Here is a 14,726-nt window from a genome sequence, read left to right on the forward strand (position 1 = left end):
GGTGTGGAATATCCCCCACCTTGTGCTGGGGACAATAAAAAGCCACTTTAACCTCTTGATGCTATGGGGGCGCTATTTCATTTTTGGATGAAAAACGTTCCCGTTTTAAACAAGATATTTTGTCACAAAAAGATGCTCGACTATGCATATAATTGATAGCTTTCGAAAGAAAACACTCTGACGTGTCCAGAACTACCAAGATATTTTCTGTGCGTGCCCTAGAACGTGAGCTTCAGGCAAAACCAAGATGAGACGGCATCCAGGAAATGAGCAGGATTTTTGAGGCTCTGTTTTCCATTGTCTCCTTATATGGCTGTGAATGCGAGAGGAGTAAGTCTGCCCTTTCTGTCGTTTCCCCAAGGTGTCTGCAGCATTGTGACGTATTTGTAGGCATATCATTGGAAGATTGACCATAAGAGACCACATTTACCAGGTGTCCGCCCGGTGTCCTGCGCCGAAATTGGTGCGCAAAAGTCAGCTGCAAGTATTTTTCCATGGAATTTAGAGAAGAATGCAAGCTTCCACAAACGATATATCAATGAAGAGATATGTGAAAAAACACCTTGAGGATTGATTCCAAACAACGTTTGCCATGTTTCAATTTCTATGGTTCAAAAGCATATTTTGAAAATCTGAGATGACAGTGTTGTTAAGAAAAGGCTAAGCTTGAGAGCAGACGCATTATTTTCATTTTATTTGCGATTTTCAGAAATCGTTAACGTTGCGTTATGCTAATGAGCCTGAGGCTTTAGTCACGATCCCGGATCCGGGATGGGGAGTTTCAAGAGGTTAAAATGTGCAGTTTAGTCACACAACACAATGCCACAGATTCCTCAAATTTTGAGGGGGCGTGTAATTGGCATGCTGACTGCAGGAATGTCCACCAAAGCTGTTGCCAGATAATTTAATGTTCATTTCTCTGCCATAAGCTGCCGTTGTTTTAGAAAATGTGGCATTATGTCCAACCGGCTTCACAACTGCAGACCACGTGTAACCACGTCAGTCCAGGACCTCCTCATCAGGCTTCCTCACTGGCAGGAATCATCCGAGGGGGGGTGGGGGGGAAAACTATTTCTGATTGGCTGGGCCAGGCTGCCGAGTGGGTGGGCCCATGGCTGCACTCCTGCCCAATCGTGTGAACGGCATAGATTAGGGCCTAATGAATGTATCTCAATTGACTGCTTTATATGAACTGTAACTCAGTAACTTCTTTGAAATTGCTGCATGTTGTATTTATATTTTTGTTCAGTATATATTAGAGAAGTAAGCTAAAGATATATTTCAAAGCAAGTGGCTCCCCAATACCATGTTATTACACATTATTTACAAGTGTATAACAATGAAGTCACCCATATCCTTATTCCTTATTCACTGTATTCTGTCCATTCGTTACAATTGCCAGATAGAAATACAGTGACACACTCTGGCAAACACAATCTGTGAGATTTACAATTATAAAAGACTAAACGGAATGTGATATTTGTGAAATAATAATGAATACCTTATGACACAGTCTGTCTGTCCCTCTCCTCCATTCACTGTCATTTGTGTGTTTACATTACCATACATTCGTTCTCTGGCGGACTGACTCACTGATCATTACAGCACCTGACTATCCACCACCTGGTTAAAAAGGTCTGATTAGTTTCTAATGACAGTCCAAGACTGGCTTGTCTTATTCACTTCCACCAAAAGCAGCCTTGACATTTGAAGCTATTCCTCTCTGGCTCATTGTTCCACCAGCACGATTTGCAAAGCAACTGCTAGGTGAGGTTTATCACATGTAGTACCCAAATAGCCACCAGATGAATAAGATATTATGCACATAAAACTGGGATGAATTGTTTCAGCAGTCATCTAGTAGTGTTTGGATGTTTAAGTGATCATATACAATTGACCTCTGAATTGAAAATGTCTTAATAGTGTTTGTTTTGTGCAGAGACATGCAGCTCTCTGAGATAACTAGAGCAAAGCAAAAGTATTCCTAACATTTGGAAGAGAAGGTTTTTAAAATATCCACCCACTTCCTTGTTCCTCATTTTTCAACACCTGTGTGCATAACTTTTATTTCAGCTAACATCAGACAAACTCCTACTAAGCGTCATAGGGGAAATAACAGAGGATAAATGTTATTTTCCAGGATACTGTATGTTACTATATTTCTAAAGACACAAATAAATAATCTTCATAATACTCTTCAAATACTCTTATCCTAAGCTGAAAGAACAAATTCCTTCAAAGACAAACAAAAGACTGTCCACTATTTGCTTCCTCGACACTTCAACCTGTGTCACATAGGCCTACAGAACAATTAAACTTGCCTCGTTTTAATAACATAGGCTAGGCATACAGTGTCAGTGTTACAGCAAATAAATCTGAATGTCATATGGAACATTACACGATGCATTTTTTTCATGCAAAACTGCTATCTAGGTAGTACATTCAACTTTGCATAGTCAAAGCATAAACATGTGCAAACCAACAACTTATAAAATCATTCATGGTGATATTCCAATCACCAGGGTAGTGGCTCCCCGGTGTAGTGTAGAAATGACCCATGATCCTTTTCGGTCAATCCACCAATTACTGACAACACAGAAGATATGCTCTCCTCTGGACTCAAAGGTGCCTGGAGGCAAAGGGGAAATTCTAAAGATGATTCATTTTCAATGATTCCCTAAAAAAATGGCTATTTATTCTCATGGGGCTATTACTAAAATAAACAAGTACGGATGTAGGGACAGATATTGTGATGCAGTGTGCATTATGTTCTCTCTGTTGAGAAGAGAATAGAGGCCTACCTCTGGTCCGCCCATGTCAGTGCGTACCCAGCCAGGGTGGAGGCCCATGCACAGGATGCTATCAGCCTCCAGATCCACTGCCATGCATCGGGTCACCATGTTCAGAGCACTCTGTCAATACAGAACAACTTGTTGTCAGACATGTCACTTATGTTAGTCTGGCTTATATCTGCTCGACACCTGTCCACATTTATCAGGTTGTCAAATGACCAATGATACACATACCTTGGATGTTCTGTAAGGATACCACTTGAAGTTCTTGGCCCGGTCACCCCAGTTGAGCTCGACTGACCCTAACAAGGAAGTCATGTTGATGACCGCAGCTCTATGGATGCCCATGCCCGTGCCTTTGGCAGCTGCCCTCTTAAGCAGGGGTAGGAGAGCCTGGCAGAGATACAGAATGTGAGAACATTTCTATTTCTCTCATGCGGGTGGACTATCATGTATTTTTGTTTGTGTAAAGATAAAAATGAACAAATGAAACCTTAGTGATCATAAGGGGGGCCACAGAGTTGGTGCGGAAGTTCTCCAACATCTTCTCAGCCGTGACTGTCTCAAAATTGGCAACAACATTGATTCCAGCATTGTTGATTAGACAATTGAGGCCCAGCTCCTGAACAAGCAGGTCAACGTCTTGTGCAGCTTTCTCTATGCTCTCCTGACTGACAACATCTGGAGAGGAGGCAAAGTCAGTAAGAAAACAATATGATGTTTTATAGCATTACATCATCCATACAAAAGTTATTCATGTCATTATTCTTACCAAGTGTTATTATATGGATATTTGGATGTTTTTCAGCTAGTTTCTGGAGTTCCTGCAAAACACAGAGAATTACTTCACACAACTACATTGCACATGACAGATCGGCATTCACCAGTGATATAGACCAGACATAAAATAGTACATCCGGGACACTCAAATTAGTATGATATGTTACGTTTGGTATGGTTACATAAGACAGAAGGTTACTTAAGGAAAAACACAGAAGGGTGGATGGGTAGGGTGTATAAGATTGTCTAGCAATCCAAAGTTTGCTTGTTTGAATCTCATCACAGACCACTTTAGCTACTTTGCAACTACTTAGCATGTTAGCTAACCATTCCCCTCTAACCGTACTTAGTATGTTAGTTAACCCTTCCCTAACCTTAACACTTTAACCTTAACCCTAGCTAGGTGGCTAACGTTGGCTAGGCTCGAGGTTAGGGGTTAAGGTTATGGTTAGGAGTTAAGTCAAAGGCTTAGGGGAAGGGTTAGCTAACATGCTGAGTAGATCCAAAGTAGATACAAAGTAGTAAGTAGTTAGCTAAAATGCAAAAGTAGTCCGTGATAAGATTCGAACACGCAACCTTTGGGTTGCAAGACGTTCGCATGACTTTAAGCCTAACCATAACCCCTAACCCCTAGCATAGCTAACATTAGGCACAACAAATTGGAATTTGTAACAGATCATACATTTGGTAAATTTGTAACATATTGTACAAATACAAAATTTGTCTGTTTGAGAAGGTATGAGGAAATGTTAGCCTACAAATATTGAGAATATGCAAATGACCTATATGATAGACCTTACGTTACATGACATACCCTCATAAAACTGACCATCCTACCGATCCTCAACTTCGGGGATGTAATTTACAAAATAGCCTCCAACACTCTACTCAACAAATTGGATGCAGTCTATCACAGTGCCATCCGTTTTGTCACCAAAGCCCCTTATACTACCCACCACTGCGACCTGTATGAGCTCGTTGGCTCGCCCTCACTTAATATTCGTTGCCAAACCCACTGGCTCCAGGTCATCTACAAGTCTTTGCTAGGTAAAGCCCCACCTTATCTCAGCTCACTGGTCACCATAGCAACACCCATCAGTAGCACGGCTCCAGCAGGTATATCTCACTAGTCACCCCCAAAGCCAATTCTTCCTTTGGCATCCTCTCCTTCCAGTTCTCTGCTGCCAATGACTGGAACGAACTGCAAAAATCTCTGAAGCTGGAGACTCTTATCTCCCTCACTAGCTTTAAGCACCAGCTGTCAGAAAGGCTAACAGATCACTGTACCTGTACATAGCTCATCTGTAAACAGCCCATCCAATCTACCACATCCCCATACTGTATTTATTTATTTATCTTACTCCTTTGCACCCCAGTATCTCTACTTGCACATTCATCTTCTGCACATCCTACCATTCCAGTGTTTAATTGCTATATTGTATTACTTCGCCACCATGGCCTATTTATTGCCTTACCTCCCTTAACCCACCTCATTTTCACATGCTGTATATAGATTTTTCTACTGTATTATTGATTGTATGTTTGTTTATTCCATGTGTAACTCTGTGTTGTTGTATGTGTCGAACTGCTTTGCTTTATCTTGGCCAGGTCGCAGTTGCAAATGAGAACTTGTTCTCAACTAGCCTACCTGGTTAAATAAAGGTGAAATAGAAATAAAAAAAATAAAAAAACATCCACCATCCACCAACCCCAATAAAGAATACTGTAATGAAACAGGCAGAACCCTCGAACCTCCAGTCCGAAGTCCATCGCGCTATCGACTGTGCCGCAAAAGCATTTTCGTGCGGTAAAGTCGATTTCCGCGCTTATAAACCCAGGGACGTTACATTACTCCCTCCTTTTATAGAGCGCGTCCTCGCGCTAGCTTGCGACTCTACATTTTACAGGAACGCGCTCACCGGCCAAGCACACGCACTGTCGTGGATGTAAGGTCTGGTCACCTGTGATACCAATGTAATAAAACAGCAGAGTCGATTTCCGCGCTTATACACCCAACCCATGGCCGTTACAATACTGTAGCCTAGGATACGCTCAAAACAAGACGTATAACATTTCCGAATGTGTTTATTTACCTGGGCCCCGCTCGGGTTTCTGGCGGTGGCAATAATAATCTTGTCCGGATCAGAGCTCCCTGCCACCAGACTTTCCACAACTCGCAGACCGAGGCCTCGGCTGGCTCCTGTCACCATTACCGTTCGGCAATTTTTAAAAGCACTACTCATGGTTATTATAAGAAATGTGGATTTGTTGTGGGCTATTTCTTCGTATCTAATGTAGTGAGTAATCATACCATGACTTACTAAAGTGGCTTAGCCTAGTCACATGATTTAAAGGCCCAGTGCAGTTATACACGTAATTTCCCGTGTTTTATATATTTACACACGATGAGGTTGGACTAGAACTGTGAAATTGTCAAAATGATGATAATATACTTTTAGTGTAAGAGCTGTTTGAAAAGACCTCCTGAAATTTCAGTCTGTTTTGGTGGGATGGAGTTTCGGCTTGCCTGGTGACATCAAATTAGTTAAAAGACCAATAAGAAAGAGAGTTTCAAACCTCTGTGCCAATAACAGCTAGCTTCCAGTTTTGACTGTGTGATCACACTCTCCGCAGCTGATGTGAGTAAGACCTTTAAACAGGTCAACATTCACAAGGCCGCAGGGCCAGACGAATTACCAGGACGTGTACTGCGAGCATGCACTGACCAACTGGCAAGTGTCTTCACTGACATTTTCAACCTCTCCCTGTCCAAATCTGTAATACCAACATGTTTTAAGCAGACCACCCTAGTCCCTGTGCCCAAGAACACTAAGGTAACCTGCCTAAATGACTCTCCGACCCTTAGCACTCACGTCTGTAACCATAAAGTGCTTTGAAAGGCTGGCCATGGCTAACATCAACACCATTATCCCAGAAACCTTAGACCCACTCCAATTTGCATACCGCCCCAAAAGATCCACAGATGATGCAATCTCTATGGCACTCCACACTACCCTTTCCCACCTGGACACAAGGAACACCTATGTGAGAATGATATTCATTGACTGCAGCTCAGCGTTCCACACCATAGTGCCCTCAAAGCTCATCAATAAGCTAAGGACCCTGGGACTAAACACCTCCCTCTGCAACTGGATCTTGGACTTCCTGACGGGCCGCCGCCAGGTGTGAAGGGTAGGTAACAACACATCCACCACGCTGATCCTCAACACAGGGGCCCCTCAGGGGTGCGTGCTCAGTCCCCTCCTGTACTCCCTGTTCACTCATGACTGCACGGCCAGGCACCACTCCAACAACATCATTAAATTTGCTGATGACACAACTGATCACCGACAATGATGAGACAGTCTATAGGGAGGAGGTCAGAGACCTGGCCGTGTGGTGCCAGGACAACAACCTCTCTCCCAACGCGATCAAGACAAAGGAGATGATTGTGGACTGCAGGAAAAGGAGGACAGAGTACGCCCCCATTCTAATCGACGGGGCTGTAGCGGTGCAGGTTGAGGACTTCAATTTCCTTGGTGTCCACATCACCAACAAACTAACATGGTCCAAGCACACCAAGACAGTCATGAAGAGGGCATGAAAAAACCTATTCCCCCACAGGAGACTGAAAATATTTGGCATGGGTCCTCAGATCCTCAAAAGATTCTACTGATGCACCACTGAGAGCATCCTGACTGATTGCATCACTGCCTGATATGGCAACTTCTCAGCCTCCGACTTCAAGTCACTACAGAAGGTAGTGCGTACGGCCCAGTACATCACTGGGGCCAAGCTTTCTGTCATCCAGGACCTCTATACCAGGCGGTGTCAGAGGAAGGCTCTACTTCTTTTTTTTCCAGACACCCTAGTCATAGACTGTTCTCTCTGCTACCACACGGCAAGCGGTACCGGAGTGCCAAGTCTAGGTCCAAGAGGCTTCTAAACAGCTTTTAACCACGAACCATAAGACTCCTGAACATCTTATCAAATGGCTACTCAGACTATTTGCATTGCCCCCCCGCCCTTTTACACCGCTGCTACTCTCTGTTATTATCTATGCATAGTCACTTTAATAACTCTACTCACATGTACATATTACCTCAACTAACCGGTGCCCCCACACATCAACTCTGTACCCCCTGTATATAGTCTCGCTATTCTGATTTGACTGCTTTAACTACTTGTTACTTTTATTTCTTATTCTTATTCATATTTTTTAAACAGCATTGTTGGTTAGGGGCTTGTAAGTAAGCATTTCACTGTAAGGTCTAGGTATTCAGCACATGTGACAAATATTATTTCATTTGATTTCAAATTGGTTTCTAGAGTTCCGAGACCGCTACTATCTCCAAGCAATAAGACTGAGTAGCTAATCATTGGCTGCCCACCCACAAACTATCTGCACTGAGTCTATGCACACTCACACACATTCACCACTTACTCTGCTGCTACTATTTATTATTTGTATATATTCTGCTGCCCAGTCACTTTTACCCCTCCTACAAGTACATATTTACCTCAACTACCACTATATCCCTGCACATTGATATGGTACTGGTACTGACCTTGTACATAGTGTATATTCTTGTGTTTTATTTCTTGTGTGATTAAAAAAAATCAGACCTAGTATTGATTCCGTATTATTTTAAATTAAAGGTCCTATTCTGGATGTTTTATTTACTAAAATTGATATTGAGCACTGCATCATTGAGGACGAGTTTGTATGTCAGCATTTTTTGTACTATTATTTTTTTAAATTCTGCACCTCTTCAACTATTGACTTTTTCACAACTGCTTCGTTTAGCACCACAACATTTACAACAAAGACAAGATATATATAAATACAAGTGTGGAAAAATATAAGGGGTCATGTCATGCTGAAACCCTTTACAGCTTGGCCAATCCTATTTTTAAATCATCTTATTTAATGATTTGATCTATAACAATGCCACACCGTAGACTTAGATAGACAAAGCATCATTGTGTCTGTCCCATTATGGCATCTGCGCAGCGCTGAAGATATGTATAACTAACCCAAGATTGTTCATCTATCGTTTACACTGGGAGCAAATTAAGTATAGTCGGTCGGCAGAACCAGCAAGGAGGTTGGCAAAGCCAAGCACGAGCTAGTGAGATCCCATTGGCGTGTTGTAGCAAGTATTTGCATATTTCCGTAACGTAATGCCTCCTCTGTTTTACCTTGCACCCCTAAACAGAAAAAAATGACAAAACATTTTAAATGGATGCTTCAGCTTTATAGCATCGGTGTTTTTCCTTCTGTCTGTGTCGGCGCCATTGAGCCCTCCATTTTTAAGTAGTATATTTTCTTCTTCTACAACTTCTGAGTTGGCAAACAAACTGAAAGGGTGCACACTGCCATCTAGTGTCTGAACAGGTATAAAGCGAAATTTGCCCGATTTACTGCCACCTGCAGTCATAGAATGTTTCCTCATGAGTATAATTCATTTGCTGATCTGTATGGAATTATGTGAGCCTTAACGCATAGGAAGTCCCATCCAGTTTACTACTTCAAAATGGTTAAAGTCCTCAATGGCGCTGCCCATTATTAAATAAGCTTTTGGGCACTAGAGTTATCTATTGGCCACAGTGGGCCAGAGATAATGATAATATGAACTATCCAAAAAGGCCACTAGATCTCATGATACATTTCATAAAATGCTGGTAGTTTACTAGTAAACTTTTAAAGTTACCAGTAAAATAACCTGCCTTTGCAACCCTACTCAAGGTATTTCTACCTAACATTTCCAGTGCTCTGCAAGCACTGAAGAGGAGAGTGTCCGTATGTCGGTAAGTTGTAGGCCTTTCTTGAATTAAAACAATTTTTTGCACTTTATCCTTTCCCTGCTGCCTTAATCTTTTTAATAATACAGTTGACATTTTTAGTGCTTGAGTCATTGCTCAAAACTAAGAAACTGACATTTACAAACTGTGCAACCATCTTTATTTTAGTGACAAACACTGGTCAGACATAAATAATGAAATGAAGCCGACTCAAATCTGAGAAACTCAGAACATTATAGTACACATCAATCATGATCAGATTATTTCAGAGAATTGAGTACCATTCAAAAGAAGATCAGATTAATTTGAATAGTGACTTTGGGCAGAAAAAGATGACCATTCCAGTAGTTAAAAATCAGTGTCTAATTAGAACAAGCAGATGCCTCCACCAAAAGAAAGGAGTTCCAACTCCTGGGACCAGAGATCTGCAACCTCAACAGAGCAGGTGACTGAAAGGGTAAAACTTCTGACATGCTTTAGAATGTTTGGGGCCCTGCAGTCCATAATCTACAAGGTGGAACCCACCAGTAATCTTTCACAACACAAAGTAAAAGCCATAAGTCAGTGGTTGGCTTGAGGGCAAGTCTGTGTTAGGAGGTTGGCTGGACTCTGCTTTCCATGGCCCATCAGAAATGTACACCACTCAAAGTCAGAGGGCAATCTTAATGTGCATTACATTTGACTTTCCATGAAGGTGAAGCACGAGGGGGCATGTGTACAAGGCAATGTGCAAGTAGCAAAACTCCCTTCATGCTCCTGAAATTGAGTCAAAACAGTTCAGACAGTATACTGTGTACAGCCCATAGATAAACATAGTTCAATTAAATGGTACATCATTAGCGGGAGATGTGGCAGTTTATGGTCATCTGTTACAATAAATTACAACAGCAGAATAACATCCTTAGCACACATTGTGGCCAGTTGATAATCACAATCGTTGACTCCATGCAGCACATATCATCCCTCATAAAACAAGTGCCATGACTCCACTAGAATTACCTAGGCAGGTTCCACTGACAAAAGTTTTTCAGCACCTGATATCTTTTGGAAAGAAACTTTGTAAGATAATCATTAATAATTCAGAGACGCATTACCTGAAATAATTGTCTTAATACTTATTACTTTGGTGTCCATGTTACAACCAACAGTTGAGCACAGTTCTTTTAGAAACTGGGTGTGTTCAAACTAAGTCAGAGGACTTGCTGCAATATAGACATAATTCTAAACTTGTGCTTTCATTGGGAAGTGTGATCTATAAGATATTTTGATGTCTGAGAGGGGATCAAAAAGATTCAAGCGTTCCTTGATTTTTTCCCCCCCAGGGAACCCACAATTAGAAGCCTTGTTAGATAGTACAACATACAATATCTAGACAATGCCAACAGAAAATGACAACAGAAATAACCCTATGGTATCTTTACTTGAGTATTTCCCTAAAGGAAAGCTGAGGAGAGAGTTAATTTTCATAAGGACGTATTTTTCTTGTCTGACTCTACCGCCCCTCTGTCCTGATGGTGACTACGGTGTGTCGACCATCTCACTTGGTCACTGCATGGATACCTTGTGCAAGGTAACCCACGTTGCCAGAGGTGACACCAGCCATGGAGATACGCCCATCCTTTGTCATGTAGACCGAGAACTCCTTCGTAAGACGCTCCACCTACACAAGTTGAAATACAGTTATACTCATGACTCATCTGATACTTATAGTATAGTCAATGTTTCATTTGATGACTCCTTTACAAGTACGTGACCCGATGGAAATCACATACTATACTATAGTATAAGACCGTGTAGAGACAGTTACACTACCTGTTCAGGCTTCAGCCCTGTAAAGCAGAACATGCCAATCTGGTCAATGACGTGCTTCCAGTTCCGAGTGGAGCCCTCCTTCTTCAGGTTGGCCACCAGTAGCTCCCTCATTGTGATGATGCGGTTGGCCATACCATGCACCTCCCCAAGCCTAGAAAGAACAGTCGTGACTCAACTGGGCCCATATTTATTGCTGCGAGACAATTGAAGCACGACACTGGATGACTGTTACTCACCACTCTTTGTACAGGTCTGGTGTATTGAGGATGGTGGCAGCAATGCGCGCCCCATTCATGGGAGGGTTGGAGTAGATGGGCCGGATGAGGATCTTCAGCTGGGACTCCACACGCTTGGCCTCCTCAGCATCCTTACACACAACAGTGAAGCCCCCAACACGCTCCCCTGAGGACATAACACACCACCACACAAGGTATGTTGCTTAGCTTAAATAAACACAAAATAATTTGGCCCCCCCCAATATTATACTCAAACATGACCAGTGATTATCATTGCTCACCATAGAGACCCATGTTCTTAGCAAAAGACTGAGAAAGCACAATGTTGTGGCCTTGCTCAATAAAATAACGCACAGCCCAGGCATCACGGTCAATATCACCACTGGCAAAGCCCTGGTAGGCCATGTCAAAGAATGCCAGGAGGTTCCTTTTCTGGAATAAAGAAAATTATAAGAGAATGTGTTATATATTTTGGTTGCCTGATCGAATGAGGTGTCAGAGGGCTACCGAGAACTTTATATTCAGCTGTGTTAACCTTCACGAGGTCAGCGATCTCCTTCCACTGCTCTGGCCGAGGGTCCACTCCTGTGGGGTTGTGGGCACAGGCATGAAGCATTATGACACTCTTCTCAGGGATTTTCTGAATAAGAGGAAACAATAACACTTAAAAAAAAAGATCTATAATACATAGACATACAATTATCTAGTAGTTTATTGTACTTTCTGTACACATTGACAGGGGGAGATTAGGCTTCTGTGCCATGACTTACAGAGATGTCATTCAGGGCTCCCTGGAAGTCAAAGCCACAGGTCTTTGGGTCATAGTAAGTGTATGCCTTCAGTTGCATCCCAGCGTCTCTGAAGATAGGTGTATGGTTCCCCCAGGAGGGTTTGGGCAGGTATACGTCCCTGGCTTCTGTATGGAAACGAGACTGAGACGGGTGGAAGAATGAAGAAAGTAGGGAAAAGAGACGTTCATTCATAAGCCTGTGCCGATGCAAAGTTTGCGCTGTCATTCTGTTCCCACAAATGATCAATCTGCAATGTTCTTCAAGTAAATTTGTTTGTACAATTTTCTGTGGAAATTGTTACAAGTATTCCTTGTGCATAGAGTTGTATGGTTTGTTTAACTTTACAATCATTGGTTTTTCCTTAACATACATTTTAAAGTGTACAATCTGAGTCTCAGCATCACTGATACCATGGAACTACCCATATGTAAAAAGGCAAAAGGATCAGGGCTTTTACCAGGAAGTTGGCTCCGATTCTCAAAGACCCAGTTCCAGAAATAGTTTGGACAGTGATGTTCTGTGAACAGGGAATAAACAACAAACTGTAAAAAAAAAAATAAGGCTTCTAAATATGTGCTGTGGAATCAGGATGTCTGAGGTTCCAGGAAAGGCTCGACTTACCCTGCCACTCTTGATAACCTCATTGTCGTCTCCCAAAGCCAGCTTGGCGCATGCCTTGGTAAAGTCCCCCAGACCGCCAATAGCCAGGTATTCTTTGTCCAGCTTCTTTGCAGCAATCTGAGCTTCAGCCTAAGTATACACAGGGTCAAAGTCAAGCCAAGGTGTTTAGTTAAGTCTGTTCTCAGTGTCAAGGTGATTATAGACAGCGAGGCTGATGTCTGAACTTCTAATCTCTTGTGAAAGTTGGGAGTTTCTCATGTTATGATGGATATGATGAGATTCGTTATCATAAACATTAAGCAGTGATTGAACACACCTTGCGAACACAGCTGAGGACATATGGCTTGCCCTGGTCATCACGGTATGCTCCTACACCCAGGTTAATCTTCTTGGGGTTGGTGTCCCGCTTGTAGGCCTCCGACACCCCCAGGATGGGGTCAGGGGGACCCATCTGCACCTCGGACCACCATGAGCTGAAACAGTCAGGGAGGGAGATTGAGACATCCAGTAGAAGATAGACAGTAAATCACAGACTTGCATCATCTCGATTTACACCCAATTACGTTGTCTGATACCTTTGCACTAAGGAGGATTCAATCCAAATTAGGTGGTGGTAATCCCCTAATAATCTCAATTTGATTAGTCTGAAGTCTGCTTCCACACACAGAAATACTCAAACTGGATAGTCTGTGTGGCAGAATCAACAACCAACCACTAATGTTGCACGGATGACATTCAGTAATCCTGCAATATTTCTGCCCATAGGCTTACAACATTTATTGCATCAATTAAACGTAATTTCATGGGCCTCGCTAGCATCTTTCAGTGGACAGCCAGTCACGAGCAGTACAGTAATGAAACATGCTTGACCAGTCATGTGGAGGGTGAACATCACTAGCTAGGAAGGCCAGCCAACTAGTTTCTAGCGTTTTGTGATTTTAGCACAGTCATATACATCTGTGTGTAGAAAGCTAACAAGGCTGTTTCAACTCATCCAAGTCCTTGCTCTTTTGCCAGCTCTACTATAATCATAAGAAATAATATGAAGTATTGACACTTCATGTATGGCGATCAGCTAACCACTTACCTGCTAAAACACATCACTGGATCCTAGTTACCTTGACATCGTTACCTTTACATTTATCCAGTCACTGAACAACCTTGGTTTGTTGTGAGGTTGCAAATAGCCAACCAGCCTCACAAGGCATAATGAAATCCGCTAAAACATTGGCAAGGTAGATGGTTAGACTAACATGATAACTACATGAACATGGCTGTGAAAACTAGCTAGCTAGCTAGCTAACATGCTAGCAGTTCATATGTCTTGAGTTGGCCAGCTACAGCAGCCTGCTCCTTTTGAGGGGAAAGTCAAAGGGTCGTCTGCTAGCTAGCTAGAACTAGTATGCTTGCTAGCTCTGCACTAGTTGTCTATTGTTGTCAGCCTAGCTGGCCAGCTGACTAGTCAATAAAACAACAATAAAGCAGTAACGTTACTCTAAGAACAAATTATTTACCTGGCACGAATGGAGAGGACACCCAATGGAGGGTGAAGTCCGACGGTAGAAATGATCTTGCTAGATTTCAACAGGGCCATTGCTGATATTCGAGACGACACGCACGGAAAGTTGTCTCCTGAGTTCTCCCACACTGGACTAGCTAGTTGAAGTAGCTGTCAAAACCCGCACACCCCCACATGCTCCGCAGCGCAGACTGGTCTCATAGACTAGACGTAATATAGTAAACGCACCCCCACATGGTCCGCAGCGCAGACTGGTCTCATAGACTGGACGTAATATATTAAACCAACATCCGGGACCTTCAAATTAGACGGATATTTTGTATGCTACGTTTGGTATGGTTAATACAATCCAGGATTCCATTGAACCTTT

The 14,726-nt window shown here is 42.5% G+C and overlaps 2 protein-coding genes across 2 annotated transcripts; both read right to left on the minus strand.

Moving 5' to 3' along the window:
• Positions 1-2,040: 2,040 nt before the first annotated feature.
• Positions 2,041-6,577, minus strand: si:dkey-12e7.4 (uncharacterized protein LOC558132 homolog). Its single transcript, XM_064928939.1, has 6 exons — positions 5,666-6,577; positions 3,565-3,616; positions 3,286-3,473; positions 3,027-3,185; positions 2,802-2,912; positions 2,041-2,629 (listed from the first exon to the last, which is right to left on the minus strand). Exons 1-6 carry the CDS (start codon positions 5,879-5,881, stop codon positions 2,516-2,518), a joined length of 840 nt encoding a protein of 279 aa, XP_064785011.1. The 5' UTR covers positions 5,882-6,577; the 3' UTR covers positions 2,041-2,515.
• A 2,943-nt stretch (positions 6,578-9,520) lies between these two features.
• On the minus strand, positions 9,521-14,538 carry LOC135509376 (aspartate aminotransferase, mitochondrial). Its single transcript, XM_064929991.1, has 10 exons — positions 14,352-14,538; positions 13,154-13,310; positions 12,838-12,966; positions 12,674-12,733; positions 12,196-12,357; positions 11,961-12,065; positions 11,707-11,857; positions 11,426-11,591; positions 11,190-11,340; positions 9,521-11,037 (listed from the first exon to the last, which is right to left on the minus strand). Exons 1-10 carry the CDS (start codon positions 14,429-14,431, stop codon positions 10,915-10,917), a joined length of 1,284 nt encoding a protein of 427 aa, XP_064786063.1. The 5' UTR covers positions 14,432-14,538; the 3' UTR covers positions 9,521-10,914.
• Positions 14,539-14,726: the final 188 nt, after the last annotated feature.

The sequence above is a fragment of the Oncorhynchus masou genome, chromosome 22 (genome assembly GCF_036934945.1).
Source record: "Oncorhynchus masou masou isolate Uvic2021 chromosome 22, UVic_Omas_1.1, whole genome shotgun sequence".
In the NCBI taxonomy this organism is placed as follows: Eukaryota; Metazoa; Chordata; class Actinopteri; order Salmoniformes; family Salmonidae; genus Oncorhynchus; species Oncorhynchus masou.

Bases quoted from the DNA above. Each gene is read 5' to 3' on its own strand.
- si:dkey-12e7.4 (XM_064928939.1), bottom strand. From the start codon at position 5,881: ATGATTACTCACTACATTAGATACGAAGAAATAGCCCACAACAAATCC. The intron at 3,617-5,665 runs GTAAATAAACAC...TGTGTTTTGCAG, and splicing joins GAAACCCGAGCGGGGCCCAG to GAACTCCAGAAACTAGCTGA. The intron at 3,474-3,564 runs GTAAGAATAATG...CCTCCTCTCCAG, and splicing joins TATCCATATAATAACACTTG to ATGTTGTCAGTCAGGAGAGC.
- LOC135509376 (XM_064929991.1), bottom strand. From the start codon at position 14,431: ATGGCCCTGTTGAAATCTAGCAAGATCATTTCTACCGTCGGACTTCAC. The intron at 12,734-12,837 runs GTAAGTCGAGCC...CCCTGTTCACAG, and splicing joins AGGTTATCAAGAGTGGCAGG to AACATCACTGTCCAAACTAT. The intron at 12,358-12,673 runs GTAAAAGCCCTG...CACCCGTCTCAG, and splicing joins GAATCGGAGCCAACTTCCTG to TCTCGTTTCCATACAGAAGC.